The sequence below is a fragment of the Amblyraja radiata genome, chromosome 14, assembly GCF_010909765.2.
Source record: "Amblyraja radiata isolate CabotCenter1 chromosome 14, sAmbRad1.1.pri, whole genome shotgun sequence".
Lineage (NCBI taxonomy): Eukaryota > Metazoa > Chordata > Chondrichthyes > Rajiformes > Rajidae > Amblyraja > Amblyraja radiata.
Window position 1 is genome coordinate 52,352,367 of NC_045969.1, and position 16,093 is coordinate 52,368,459.

A 16,093-nucleotide genomic window follows, 5' to 3' on the forward strand; every position below is an offset into this window, starting at 1 on the left:
CTTGAGACATAACTCTCCAGACATGGTCACTACAAACTTCTATGTAAACAAAAGCAAGAAAACTCCAGCAGCTAGAAATCTGTAATTAAAGTAGAAAGTGCTAGATGTATTCAATAGGCCAAACAAGGAAACGCAAAGTACTGGTGAAACTCAGCGGGACAAGCAGCAACTAAGGAGGGAATGGACAGACAGCGATTAGGGTTGTGATGCTTCTTTAGACTAAATTGAGTCGGGGGGGCTGGGAGAAAGCTGAAAAGAGAGGTGGGGGTGGGACAAAGACTGGCAAATGACAGGTGGATGCATGTGAGGGGGGTGATTGGCAGATAGGTGGAGTAAGTGACAAAGACTAGAGGTGAAATGGAGACAAAAGATAAAGGAAGAGGAGGAGGAGTGAAATGTAAAACCAAAATATCAGTGGAAGGGAATAGCTGGGAGGGAGGAAAAAGTGGGAGATAAAATGGAAATGAAGACTTAAAATGGAAATGGGGACTCGGGGGTTAGTGATGAGTGTGGGAAGGAGGGGAAAGACCAAGGTGACTGGGCATGTGGGAAATTCTAGGAGGAATGTGTGCCTACTGAGTTGGGGAGGTCCTGGGGCCAGACACAAACTGGAGGAACATTACCTCATATTCCGCTTGGTAGCTTACAACCTAACGGTATGATTATTTAACTCTCCAATTTTAGTTCACACACGTCTTTTCTTCCCACTTCTATTTGTTGCCCACCCCTCACCACCACCCTGGTGCGCACCCATTTCTCCCACTATCAGGCCTCTCTCCTCCCCATCCATTTCCACTTATATCTCTCCCTCTGGCTTTACATTTTACTTCTCAGACACTCTGCTTCTCTCCTCATTTGACACTGATTTGTCTCCTTGTCTCCTTTGTGTCTTCTTTTGTTACCATTCTGTTTTCTTTTCACCTCTAGTTTTTTTGTCCTCACATCTGCCAACCAAAACCCCAGTCACCATTTTCATAAGGGATATGAGCAGAATTAGACCATTCGGCCCATCAAGTCTACTCCGCCATTCAATCATGGCTGATCTATCTCTCCCTCCTCACCGTTATCCACCTATCACTTGCCAGGCTCTGTCACATCCCCATGTCTTTTGCAGCTTTCAACCCCCTTCTACAATCAATCTGCAGAATGGATTCAACCCAAAACATCACCCATTAATGTCCTCCAGAGTTGCTGCCTGACCCGCTGTTATTTAAGAGTTGGGAAGAAGGGTCTCGACCTGAAACGTCGCCCATTCTTTCTCTCCAGAGACGCTGCCTGTCCACTGAGTTACTCCAGCATTTTGTGTCTACCTAAGAAGTATCCAACCGCCACTCTGTGAAGCATTCTCATTCCATTCAATCTCAACTTTTAATTATATACTTTTATTGTACTTTGCCTGTAATTAATTCAATCTAAGTTGTAATCTTTGGTTGTTACTATCCATGTTGCAGCAACAGGAGGATTGTTGCCCTTTTAGGGATTCTTCACTTTGGAGATAACATCTTGTTAACATTTGGAGATAACATTTTGGAGATAACATTGGATGAGAACATACAGGGCAATGTTAGCAAGTTTGCTGATGATACAAAAGTTAGTGGTTTTGCAGATAGTGAAGATGGTTGTGAACAATTGCAGCAGGATCTGGATCGATTGGCCAGGTGGGCGGTGGAATGGTTGATGGAATTTAATACAGAGAAGTGTGAGGTGTTGCATTTTGGGACATCGATCAAGGGTAGAACCTATACATTAAATTGTAGGCCTCTGGGTAGTGTTGTAGAGCTGAGGGATCTAGGAGTACAGGTACATGGTTCCATGAAGGTGGAGTCGCAGGTAGATAAGGTGGTCAAAAAGGCTTTTGGCACTTTGCCTTCATCAGTCAAAGTATTGAGTATAGAAGTTGGGAGGTCATGTTGCAGTTGTATAAGACATTGGTGAGACCGCATTTAGAATATTGTGTTCAGTTCTAGGCATCATGTTATAGGAAAGATATTGTCAAGCTTGAAAGGGTTCAGAAAAGATTTACGAGGATGTTGCTAGCACTGGAGGGTGTGAGCTATAGGGAGAGGTTGAGTAGGCTGGGTCTCTATTCCATGGAGCGTAGGAGGATGAGGGGAGATCTTATAGAAGTATACACAATCATGAGAGGAATAGATCGGGCAGATGCACAGAGCTTTTTGCTCAGAGTAGGGGAATCGAGGACCAGAGGACATAGGTTCACGGTGAAGGGGAAATGTTTTATAGGAATCAGAGGGGTAACTTTTTCAAGATGGTATGGAACAAGCTGCCAGAGGAGGTAGTTGAGGCTGGTACTATTCCATTGTTTAAGAAACAGTTGGACAGGTACATGGATAGGACAGGTTTGGAGGATTATGGACCAAGCGTAGACAAGTGGGATTAGAGTAGCTGGGACATTGTTGACGGGTGTGGGCGAGTTGTGCCGAATGGCCTGTTTCCACATTGTATTATTCTATGACTATGACTCTAAAATGAATGGAAAGGAATGTTTCTTTTTGAGCAAAGCTTTAAAAATTGTCTTCTCTCAGACTTTTGCCTTGGAAACAATCCCAATGACAATTCACCAAAAGTGTGGGAAAATGTATACCATATCAAGTAGGTTTCTGAAACAGAGTCTGAAGAAGGGTCTCGAGCCGAAACCATTCCTACTCTCCAGAGATGCTGCTTGTCCCGCTGAATTACTCCAGCTTTTTGTGTCTATCTTAGGTTTCTGAATGGTTACTTTAGAGGACATAAACGCGTATTTGAAATATTGGGTGAATTTTCATAGTTTCAGCACAGGGTAGAAGCCCAGGCAGCCAGCCAGCTGTGACAGCATCTGTACAGTAATCTGCTGCTCCTTGGTAGCTTGCATTCACATCGACTATTCAAATATTTTAATATGCCTGTAATGCTCCCAAAGAGATATACTTGGAATACATAACATATTTGTTAATTGGTTTATTGGTCAATAAAAAAAATAAAATGTATGTAGGTGGTGGGAAATGTACTGGAAATTATCTCCTGAGATAAGTGATGTAGTGGGAGAAATTCTTGCCATCGGGAGATTACAATTCCAAGCAAGTAATTTAACTACCACTGGCTTACTCGTGCCACTCTTGGGATGATAGCCTTATTGAATCTTGTAGCTCAAGTCAAGTTTGATGCATTTGCCAGTAAATACTCGAGACTGCAAAATGATATTTTTTCTGTAAGAATAAAATTTAAATGAGGTAAGAAATGTTCAACCAGCAATACTAATGTTAAGATTTTTTGATTTGTGCTTATTGCATCTCAATTAGACGAAGGTAGGAGAATTGACCTTGCTTCCAGGTCAATTCACTATAATTTTTGAATATTTCTTCAAAAAAAGCAATCAGGTTTGTACGACATGATCTCCCACATAGGGCTATAGTTCCCAGGTTTCTGCATGCAGCCTTTCTTAAATAGAGGCACAACATTAGCTACCCTCCTGTCTTCCGATACCTCACCAGGGTCTAATAATAATTTATAAATCTCAGCCAGGGCTCCTGCAGTTTTTTATGTAGCTTCCCACAGTGTCCTTGGATATACCTGATCAGGCCCAGGAGATTTATTTAATTTCATATGCCTAAGGACATCCAGCATCTCCTCGACCGTAATACGGACGGCCTTCTATACATCTCCCTTAACCGTTCCAAGTTCCTCAGTCTTCGTGTCTTTCTCCATGGTAATTACACTCATGGAGGACCTTGCTCATCCTCCTGCGGTTCCACATGGAAATGACCGCTTTGGATTCTGCGGAGTCTTACTCTCCCTCCAGTTAAACTCTTTCCCTTAATGTATATATAAAATCTCTTGCGATTTCCTTTATTTTACCTGCCAGAGCTACCTCCTACCCTCTTTTTGCCCTGCTGATTTCCTTCCTGAATATGCTCCTAAGTTCCAAAAACTCCTCCACCGATACACTTGCTCTCTGCTGCCTGTATGCCTTCTTCTTTTTTCCTGACCAGAACCTCAATTTCTCTCGTCATCCAGGCTTCCTTCTTCCCACCTGCCTTGCCCCTTGACATCACTCTTTTAAAAGCATTACACTTTCCAGATGTCTTTTACCTGCAAACAATCTACTCCAATCAACTTTAGCATGTCCCTGTGTAACACCATAAACATTGGTCTTGCCTGAATTTAGTATCTTAACATCGGCACACCCTGTCTTTATCCATAAAGAGATGATTTGCCTAAATACTGTAACTTTGGCAGGGCAAAAATAATGGTGGATTTATCTAAATCAGGTTGTAACTCTTCAGATTTTTTAACATTAATATGCTTCTCAAGATTTGCACATCATTGGCAAGGTCAACAATTCCTAATTGTCTTTGAGAAGTGAGTTTGAGAGGTTTGTTGTGTGCCTTATTCAAGAACTGCCAATGTATTCTTGGACTGTCCTTTCTCATCGTCCCTTATCTCCCACAGGATAATGATTTGGTTCTGGAGAGTCGCTTCAACTTCAGTGGATACGGGGTGGGTCATTGCCTTCAAGTCATGGATGGCAGTACTGTCACGACGGTCGCTCCAGCTCCTCCACCGCCACAGCCCACGGATGCAGAAGCCGTCAGGAAGAAGTTCATTGACAGAGCAAAAAGGATTGACATGATATCCCGTGCTGCCTTCCCTTTGGCATTCCTCATTTTTAACATCTTTTACTGGATTACATACAAAATTATACGACATGAAGATGTCCATCAGTAGTAGGCAGTAGGCAGCGTGCCCTAGCAGAAGGCTTGTCCTCGCCTGGACTGTGCGTGACCAAGTTGTGCTAAATAATCTTTATTGTTCACTGTCTCTCAATAAAATGACTAACGCAGAATGAAGAAACGCTTAATGTTTGCATTCAGTTGGGATAGCAATAGAATGCAAAACTTTAAAATCCTAAAATAAGGGCGCAGTGTACTGCATTAACCTTCGAGACGTCTTCTTCCAATGTCTGCCCTTGACTGAATTATTTTCTCTGTAAACTTGCCCATTGCCAATTCTGGAAGACTGAGATAACTGAGCCTGTATGATGTTAGTGGACAGAGGTTTGGAGGGGAGGGGGGGGGGGGGGGATGGGGGGGGAGATGGAAGAGGAATAGAGGCAGTGGATCAAGGAGAAGAAAGCAAGTGGAAGGTTGATTCATATTTTTAAGGAGTGGTAGTTTTTATGGATATGCAACGGAAACAAAATATCACTTTTTTTTCAAAGATTGGTATGTTTACAATGGTTCCAGTACAATGAATCAAGAGCGGACCAAAATTTTACAGAAAACCACTGCCTTTATATTAAAACAATATCCAACTGAGCTGCATTCCATTCTTTGTAGACATTAGTGATCACCAGGCTCATTTTGTGATTTTAAGCATTCTTTCTATGTGTGAAAACAAAATTATTACTGATATTCTGGTGGAACATTTTAATATTTTTCACATCAGAAAGAAAATTAATAATTGAACTAAGATATTAAAACTGTTTAATGTCATGTGATTTATTTAATGGCACAAAAAGTCAGATTGTAATCACTTATTATTTGAATATCTAGGAAGATCCTCACGAATTTAAAATATTCTGTTGCTTGCTTCACCTGCATTTCAAGGTACCAAACTGTTGATTCCATGTTGTGCAACTTGCACTATTGTATATTTAATAAGATTGTTGTTTCCTAAATGGTGTAGCTCAGTCTATCAATGTATAGATCTTAACACTGTAGCTTTTTATGTTAGTATAGGAGAAACAAGTAGCATTTAGATTGGTTATTGTCTCAAAGAATATTAAACTCTTCTAACTTATTCCTTGTTTAATCTGCCTCTGATATAAAATGTTTGCGGTTCTCCAATATAATACGTAGCATCATTTATTGGTGAGTGGAAAAATAGGAAATTATTTGTGATATTTTATTGAACGGAGAGAGTAGTGATTTATTTTTCCAATACAGCTTCTATCTATACTGAACTATTAAACATTACTGCTTAGAAATGCATCCCCAGTTTATAGTGCATTTCACGTCAGAATATTTTATCCAGCTTCCAATATTTTCTTCTTTGAATGTCAAAGGAGGGCCAAAAAATAGATATGAAGGAGTGGAAGGAATATGAGTGAACATTGCCAGATGATATAAATGCAAACTGCAAGAGCTTATACATTTCTGCAAAGTGAAAAAGATTGTTACAGCACTTAGGTCCTTACAGCAAGAAACTAGAGAATTTAAAATGGGAAATAAAGAAATGCTAGATAAATTAATTAACCAACTTGCACCTGTCTTCATGGAAAGCACAGAAAACCTGCCAGAAATACCAGAGAACCAAGGGACTTCTGCGAATAAGGAACTGAGGGAAATATATATAGGTTTCAAAAAAGCACCAGAGACATTGAAGAGACACAAAAAGCTGGAGCAACTCAGCGGGTCCGACAGCAACTCTGGAGAAAAGGAATAGGTGACGTTTTGGGTCGGGACCCTTCTTCAGACTGAAGAAGATTTTGTATGATTCCAAATTCGGATTTCTTCGGGTCTGAAGAACGGTCCCGACCTGAAACATCACCTATTTCTTTTCTCCAGAGATGCTGTCTGATCTGCTGAGTTACTCCAGCTTTTTGTGTCTATCTTTGATTTAATAGAGCATCTGCAATTCCTTCCTACACACTAAAGACATTGGGGCTTCCCACGCAGAATACGAGGTGCTGTTCATTGAATATTACGGTCGAAAAGGTGCTGAAGGTCCTGACGCGATGAAGGTAGTGAAATCTCCCGGGCCTGATCAGATACATCCGAGGACCCTACAGGAAGCTAGAAAGGAATGTGAGAGGTCGTGTCTCACAAATCTGATTGTTGTTTGAAGATGTGACCAAAAAGATCGATGAGAGCAGAGCTGTAGACGTTGCACATATGGATTTCAGCAAAGCATTCGACAAGGTTCAGCATGGTAGGCTGCTCTGGTAGGTTGAGAACATGTGATTCAAGGGGAGATAGCTGAATGGATAGAAAATTGGCTTCATGGAAGGAAGCAGAGGGTAATGGTGGAAGGTTGCTTCTCAGACTGGATGCCTGTGACTAGTGGTGTGCCAGGGTTCGGTGCTGGGCCCGTTACTGTTTGTCATCTACATCAATGATTTGGATGAGAACATTTACAGCAAGATTAACAAGTTTACAGATGATACAAAAGAGGATGCTTTAATGGTTCAATGGTCCTTTATTGTCACGTGTACCGAGGTCACTGAAATTTGATTTACCATACATTCATACCAAAAAAGCAACAAGATACAAAGCTACATAAAGATTAAACATAAACAGCCACCACAGCGGCGTGTGAGAATCTCCAGGGCACACAGCATAAGCGGAGACCCACAGCCATCAGTTCAATGTCCGGGCCACACACACGCACCTTCACTGTGATGTGACCAGAGTTGTCACTCTCTCTGCAGTCCCGGTCCACCCCAACAGTCAGAAAGCCGTCCACACTCGCACCAGACACCAGGATGTGCTGATGGCGCGATGTCCCCGCAAACACCGAGATCACTGCACTTACAGCAATCCCTCCGAGTCCCCACCAGCGCAGGCAGCACGTCCATCTTGTTTTTTTAGCGACCTCATATTCCCCACTGTGATGGAAGGCAAATAACTTATACCTTCTTTCCTATTTTTCTCCCGCGGTCGGGGCGATCGAAACATCCGCAGTCAGGGCGATCGAACCCTCCGCATCAGGGCGATCGAGGCTCCTGCGATCGGGGCGGTCGAAGATCCTACGGTTGGGCAAGTGGGCTAGAGGGCTAACAAAGGGACCACCAGTTCCATGGTAAAGGCCGGAGATACTATACGGAAAAAGTCGCATCCCTGTCAAGGGAAGAGATAAAATAAGTTTCCCCCAACCCCCCACCACATAATGCATAAACTAAAAGTAAACTAAAACATACTAATAAAAACAGACTAAAAACACCAGGGACGAGACAGACTATTGGCGAGGCTGCCATGTATGGCGCCACCCGATGGTATTGCAGACAGTGAAGATGATTGGCAAAACTTGCAGCAGGATCTTGATTAGTTGGGCAAGTGGGCTGAGGAATGGTTGATGGAATTTAATACAGAGAAATGTGAGGTGTTGCACTTTGGGAAGTCTAATATGGGAAGGATCTTAGTGAATGGTAGGTCTCTGGGGGGCGTTAAAGGGCAGAAGGATCTAGGAGTGCAGGTACATCGTTTGTTGCACATGGCGTCACAGGTAGATAGGGTGGTCAAAAAGGCTTTTGACACATTGTCCTTCATCAGTCAGAGTATTGAGTGTGGAAGTTCGGAGGTCATGTTGCAGTTGTTTAAGAAGCATTATGATGCATTTAGAGTGTTGTGTTCAGTTTTGGGCACCGTGTTACAAGAAAGATGTTGTCACGCTAGAAAGGGTGCAGAGAACATTTACAAGGATGTTGCCAGGACTTGAGGGCTTGAGCTATAGGGAGAATGTGAGCATGGGTGGACTATTATATGGAGCAAAGGAGGATGAAGAGTTATCGTATAGAGATGTACACAATCGTGAGAGAAATAGATCGGTAAATGCAGTCTTTTGCTCACCGTAGGGGAATTGAGAAACAGAGGACATAGGTTTAAGATGAGGGGGAAAAGATTTAATAGGATCCTGAGGGGTAACCTTTTCACACAAAGAGTGGTGGGTGTATGGAACATCTGCCAGAGGAGGTACTTGAGGAAGGTACTATCACAATGTTTAAGAAACATTTAGACAGGTACATGGATCAGATAGGTTTAGAAGGATATGGGCCAAATGCAGGCAGGTGGGACTAGTGTAGATGGAACATGTGGGACATTTGTTGATGTGGGCAAGTTCATAAGGGTATAAGTGATAGGAGCAGAATTAGGCCATTCTGCCCATAAAGTCTACAACACCATTCAATCATGGCTGATCTATCATTCCCTCTTAACCCCATTCTCCTGCCTTCTCCCCATTACCCCTGACACCGTTACTAATAGTAAGATTAAACGAGAACTTACCAGTTTGAAGTTTGATCTGTATTTTATGAGGAGGAATGTTGAGGGAATACGTGAAGAACCCGCTTACGACGCATGCGTGTCATCCTTCAAAGCAGCGGTGTGAGGTCACAGAAACACTATAATGACCTAATATAGTAAGATTATCAAAGAGATACCAGTTTAAGATATGACTAATCGAGGGTGGGAGCGGAGGGCACGTATTCCCTCAACGTTCCTCCTCATAAAATACAGATCAAACTTCAAACTGGTAAGTTCTCGTTTAATCTTACTATTTTACTTCGGAGTCACGTGAGTGACTACGTGAAGACTTCAAAGCTCTGTGACCTCATGCCGTGGAACGAGTCCATGCTTCACAACTGCCTTGGTTGTGGGGGGGAGAATTATGTTAACATCATTAAACATAATACGATATTGAAACCCAACTGTAAAATATTAATTCCAATTATTGCCCCTATTTATGCGGTAAATTATATGCAGAACTTTAAACTGTTTCTGCAATTCTTCCAGGTTCAATAACTGGTTTGTTATAAAGTCGTTGGATAGTTTCCTCCATTGACCATTCTACTGTCTTGAGGGTTTTGTCCATTGGTACGTCCAGCTTCATAGCTGCCAATGTAGCTGCAGCCCTGATGGAGTAAGATTTAATTTCTCCTTAGAGTCCACTCCAGCCTTTGTCAGGACTAGCTTAGCCATTTAGAGATGATCTGGACTGTCACTGTTTTGAGTGGCTATTAGTAGCTGATAAACATGACATTTCTTCCCTCTGATGATCTAGCATACTTCATGTATGATAGTAAATGAGTTATAATACAGCAACGACCATCTGTCGTATATGCTCTGTACTTTGTTTTTAGGCCTGCTGACCCCTGTCTGTTCGGTTTGACCCTTTGATTGATGTGACGGGTTTAATTCCCTGATGAATTCATCATGTTGTCCAGCCTTAGTTTCTGTAGTGACTGGACTCTTTGCGCCGTGACCAAGGCCATCAGCATGACTGTTTACATAGTCAGTTTCTGTAATGACAGAGCTGTAGCTGGAGACCAGTTTCTTAACTTGGTCAGTACAAAACTCACATCCCATATATGAATGTACCTAGTTCTTGGGGATTAATTTTAACATGCCCTTAATGAGTTTTGTTACCAGTGTGTGTGTCCCCACAGAATGTCGCTCTGTACCTTCGACAGGTATGTAGACAGAGCACTCCTGGCGCAATTATGGTACTATGACTAAGCCTCTCATCGTAATGGAGGCTTGCCAGGAATTCCAGAACAGATGGCTGTTTATAGATCTGTGGGTGATAATGGTTATGAATGTACTTCCTATTTCTAGAGAATACCAAGTACTGTTGAATGAGTGGACTGTCTGCGACCCGCTGAAAAGATTCCGCCTATGGTCCGTCAGTCCTAGGTGTACAAGAGGTGCTTTCAATTGTACAATAAATAGGTTAATATAGATAGTAACATGGGTAATTCTCCATGTTGCTAGAAAGAACCAGTAAGTTAGGTCTATGATGGATGGTGATGAATGGTTCTGCCTTCTACCACCGTTGTTTATAATCTTATATGGCTGCAGGCAATATCATTTCGTTCAGACCTAAATGTCTGAATAAAATAAGAATTCAATTCAATTTACAAATAGAGTTGGCCAGATAGTCACGTGGTGTCGGTAAGTTTCTACCCATAGTTGACATACTACTCCCGGTGTCCATAAAACTGGTCACTGTTAATGTTAGGTTATGACCATGTCTAACAAATGTACCCACATCTAGCGCCATAGTGGCGTCAGTCGGTTACTTCATTAGCCTGTCAGAATGACCCATAAATTGTTTGAATGACGCGTGACTGCGTTCAGAATTAGATAATGTCTGATATTATATGCTTTAATTTGTTGCTTCTTTGTCTGAATGACGTTCAGTTCAGTACATGCTGAACTAAGGAGCAAGTAATGAATACCTCCACATTCTATATCAGTGGTTTGGGAGGTTCCAGGTTTGCATATAAGGCCAGTGCATCCTGGTGAAGTAGTGTCATGTTTATTTCTAATAGTGCGGCCGTTAATATCCCGCTGATAGGACTTTAGAACTTTCTTTCGGTTCAATACCTTGTCCTGTTATGTTTTTGGTTACTGCTAAGACTAAAGGATCCAGCAGTCCAATACAATTCCTGATAGATAGCATTCCCATCTCAGGATTACACAGTAATGTCTGTTCCAATAATGTCTGTTTCAGGGGAACAAAAGCACACCTGTGAGTAAGGCTAACTGGTCAGATTTGAAGCCAGCATCCTGACCAACGTGTCTCCAAATACTTCAGTTAGCACTGGCCACATTCAGAGCCCCACAATTTCCTGGAGTTAAATCTCTTGCCAACACCTCAGCAAAGGTATTGGCTTGCAGGTGATGTGTAGAGATGTACTTTTATCCAACCGCTCCTGCCGACCTTCGTGCTCTCGGGCACTAGTCGCACGCGGTTTTTGCCGCAGCCGGTCCCCATGCCTACGGGCACTGGTCGCTCCCGGCCGCCCCATATAATTGTGCCGTTGCTCGCAGTCCTGGTACTCCCCGGCACCTGTCGCTGACGGCCGAACATGCTGCAGCCACTCGTACCGGTTTCCCAGCTCCGCGAAAGTGGCCGCTGCTGGCTGCGCTATATCCTGCAGCTACTCATTCTTACTTCGGTATCGGTAAGTATTATCCGGAGGCTGTTTCTCCATATCACTTTCGCAGTGATGTACTTTGCGCTTTGCCTTCCCGCCCGGTCTAGGATTTGATTTTCCCAGCGCAGGGTTTAAATCCGGCACAGCTGATGTCTCCATACAAGTTGCCTGTGCCGGCGGCTGCTGCTGCAGGTCCCCGGCACCTTCGCCACTGACGTCCTGCCGCTTCTTTACAGCCTTTCTACACGTTGCTCTGTCCATTTCCTACACAGGGTGAAATGCAGAGTCCACTTTCTCCCCTCCTTCAGGGTTATGTAAACCTGTGCCTTGGTCAGGGTCTGACCAAATTTGGTCCTGCCCACTCTCCTCCGAGGAGTAAGAGATATCTTGCGGCCCCATACGGGGTACCGCTGTGGGACTTACCTTTTGCCCACTGTGGCTAGCCTCCATATTTCTGGGACTGCCACCATGGAGGAGCTCCTCCAGCCGTTTTGGTATGATTTGCACTCACTCCCCTTTCGGGAGATGGTGGTGCTGATTCTTTCTTTCTTCCACCCGTTTTGGTGTGATTTGCACTCACTCCCTTTTCGGAGATGGTGGTGCTGATTCTTTCTTTCTTCCACCCGTTTTGGTGTGATTTGCACTCGCTCCCTTATTGGGAGATGGTGGTGTCGACATTTGTTGCTGTGCCTCTCGCTCCCTGCTGCTCTGTCCGCTCGTGGCTGCTCCTAAAACCCCTCCAACCGACCCCCAGTGCGCACGGGCACTGGTCGCTCGCGGCTATTCAGAGTCGGACTCCTCGAAGTCAACGACTCTGATTATGCCTACCTCTCCCGACCAGCTGGGGCCGGCGCGGGAGCGAAGTTGGGAGCAAAAATCGGGAGGGAAAGTCGGGAGCAAAAGTCGGGCGCGAAAAACGGAAGCAAAAGTCGGGGGGGGGGGGCGGTAAGTCTGGCACAGCTATTCCCATTACGGGAGTTCAGCCTGTTGCTGCTGTCTGTTCCCCCCCCCCCCCCTGCCTCTGCGGTGCTCCAACGGGTCCAGCGGGTCCAACGTGTACTCAGTGCTCTCGGGCACTGACCGCTCGCCGCTATTTTTAGACCCGCGGAACCCCTGCTCCAGCGACCGTTGTCCTAGCGCTAAAGTCGGCTCCGTTCCTGTTTAAACGCAATTAACGGGCCCCGACCGCTGCTGGCTGCCTGCAAATCTGCAGACTCTCCCCAGCCAGCTTCATCAGCCTTCTAGATAAAAAAAGGGTAAGTAAAGAAAAACGAAGTTCCCTTACGTTCCTGTTGCAGGTTCAACCCCTGCCGATTTGGAGGAACGTCCTTCCTCCAGCGATGTCGAGTTCGAATGCGTGTAGCGATATGACACGCATGCGTCGTAAGCGGGTTCTTCACGTAGTCACTCACGTGACTCCGAAGTAAAATCAAGAATATATATATATATATATATATATCCACTGACTTTGCCTTCTGTGTAAATGAAATCCACAGATTCACCACAGATCCACAGACAATCCCTCCTCATCTCCTTCCTAAAGGAACGTCATTTAATCCTGTGGCTATGACCTTTGGTCCTAGACTCTCCCGCTAGTAGAATCATCGTCTCCACATCCACTCTATCCAAATCTTTCACTATTTGGTAAGTTTCAATGAGGTCCCCCCTCATCATTCTAAACTCCAGTGAGTAGAGACCCAGTGCCCTCAAACGCTCATCATATGTCAACCCACTCATATCTGGGATTATTCTCGTAAACCTCCTCTATTCTAATCCTCTCAAAATAATTGCTAGCATTGCGTTTGCCTTCCTTACTACCGATTTGATGTGAATTAACTTTTTGGTTAACCCTGCCCCAGCACTCCCAAGTTCCTTTGCACCTCAGAGTCTGTTTCCGCGCTGCCTGAATTCACGACTCAGTGTTGTTCAGTTTAGTTTAGTTTAGAGATACAGCATGGAAACAGGCCCATCGGCCCACCACGTCCGTGCCAACCAATGATCACCCATACACAGCTTCTATGTTATCCCAGATTGCATCCTACACACTGGGGGCAATTTACAGAAGCCAATTAATTTACCACCCTGCACACCTTTGGAATGTGGGAGGAACCTGCAGCACCTAGAGAAACCCCACATGGTCACAGGGAGATTGTACAAACTCCGTACAGACAGCACCCTTAGTCAGGACCAACCCCAGGTCTCTGATGCTGTTATGCAACAACTCTGCCAGTTTTCAAACATTACAGCAAGATCTTGATGAGTTGGATAATTGGGCTGCCAGAGTTGGTATATGGAATGAGCTGCCAGATGTGGGAGGTATTATAATAACATTTAAAATACATTTGGATAGGTACATGGACAGGAAAGGTTTAGAGGGATATGGACCTAATAAAGGCATGTGGAGCAAGTGTAGATGGGGCACCATTGGCAGCGTGGGGAAGCAGGATAGATGGGCCTGTTTTCATGCTGTATGACTCATTGATTCTGACTAACTGGTCAATCAGCCTTCCAAAGGGTTGAGGTGAAGATTTTGGGCCCATAATGATGATGGTTCTTTGGCTTTTTGGCCTTAGCAGTAAAGCCAAATGATTTTTCATCTCCAAATTAAACTGAAAACATTTTTTGTTTTTTTGTGCTCCACACCTGATCCACTGTGCCAATTGAGTGTCGAGTTGCCTGTCTGCTCCAAAGTTAGACACAAAATGCTGGAGTAACTCAGCGGGACAGGCAGCATCTCTGGAGAGAAGGAATGGGTGACGTTTCGAGCCGAGACCCTTCTTGTCGTCTGTCTGCTCCGCCATGTTGCAGGTTTTGAGGCTGTGACTGGAACCATGAGAATAAATTAGGATATATTAGAATATGTAAGCTGGGTTTCACACTTACAATAATCCACACATGTTGAGCCCAGTGCTGACTGCACAGAACATTTATGTTTCCTTCTCAGAATTTTATTTGTAGCATATGAATGTTCCCATTCACAAGGATGTAAAGTAATGGGTCATACGTTTAGTGTAGCCCAAATTTGTGCTGATTTTAACTAGCCCAAAGAAATCTAATGGGTCCAGGGCCCTCGGTGAATTCAAGCATAGCAAAAGGATTTGAGTATAGGAGCAGGGAGGTTCTACTGCAGTTGTACCACACCTGGAGTATTGCGTACAGTTTTGGTCTCCTAATCTGAGGAAAGACATTCTTGCCATAGAGGGAGTACAGAGAAGGTTCACCAGGCTGATTCCTCGGATGTCAGGACTTTCATATGAAGAAAGACTGGATAGACTCGGCTTGCACTCACTAGAATTTAGAAGATTGAGGTGGAATCTTATAGAAACTTACAAAATTCTTAAGGGGTTGGACAGGCTAGATGCAGGAAGATTGTTCCCGATTTGAGGAAGTCCAGAACAAGGGATCACAGTTTAAGGATAAGGGGGAAATATTTTAGGACCGAGATGAGAAAAACTTTTTTCACACAGAGTGGTGAATCTGTGGAATTCTCTGCCACAGAAGGTAGTTGATGCCTGTTCATTGGCTGTATTTAAGAGAGAGTTAGATGTGGCCCTTGTGGCTAAAGGGATCAGGGGGTGTGGAGAGAAGGCAGGTACAGGATACTGAGTTGGATGATCAGCCATGATCATATTGAATGGTGGTGCAGGCTCGAAGGGCCGAATGGCCTACTCCTGCACCTATTTTTTATGTTTCTATGTCCATCAGTACCTGACCACACTGCCCCCATTCCACTACCAGATTTACACCCCAATCCCACTTGAGAAGCACAGTATGAAAAAATATGTGTTTTTAATGTACGTGGTCTCATACTGAGTTAATACTAAGATTGAATACAGTGCCACTTGACAAAGAACAATGTATGAGATTCTCTACTGTTCAAAGAAATGTATGTGCAGGTTGAAGGTGCAATGTAGCAAAGATAAATGTTTCTGCCAGAGAGAGTCATTTTTTGGTCTTTGCAGTGGTCCTGCAAAGGTCTCTGTTATTTCCACACAACATTGAACATCTGACGAGTCCAACCCCATTCTCCTCCGTAGAAGACTTCAAACAAAATCCATGCTGTATGTTTAATCTCGTGATATTATAATAAATAAGCACCAAACATGCCACCGATTGCCTCCGAATATCTGCATTGTTCCAGTTTGGTGAGTCTCCTGCTCGAGATTAAGTACATTGGTGCTATTTAAGTCCTGTTGACTCCTGTGAAAGTAGAGGCGCATTGTAAAGGGGCCTGTCTCACTGCGGCAACCTAAATGGCGAGTTTAGAAGAGTTTGCTCTCGACTCATACTCGCAGCATGGTCGACACAAGGTCCTAGGAGGTATTTGTAACTCTCCTTCATGCTCGAGAATAGTCCCCGCGTATTTGATGCCTCAGCTAGGTAGCGGCGTATTTTTCAACGCCGCGACCTAGCTGAGTAATAAAAGATCGCCATGGAAAA

At 43.9% G+C, this 16,093-nt stretch overlaps 1 protein-coding gene across 1 annotated transcript in view; it reads left to right on the forward strand.

Moving 5' to 3' along the window:
• The window catches only part of glra2 (glycine receptor alpha 2), a 225,165-nt gene extending 219,557 nt beyond the window's left edge, over nucleotides 1–5,608 (forward strand). The window contains exon 9 of the mRNA XM_033033354.1: nucleotides 4,447–5,608. Coding sequence (XP_032889245.1) covers nucleotides 4,447–4,722 — 276 coding nt within the window. The 3' untranslated portion in view covers nucleotides 4,723–5,608. The remainder of the gene's footprint in view (nucleotides 1–4,446) is intronic.
• Nucleotides 5,609–16,093: the final 10,485 nt, after the last annotated feature.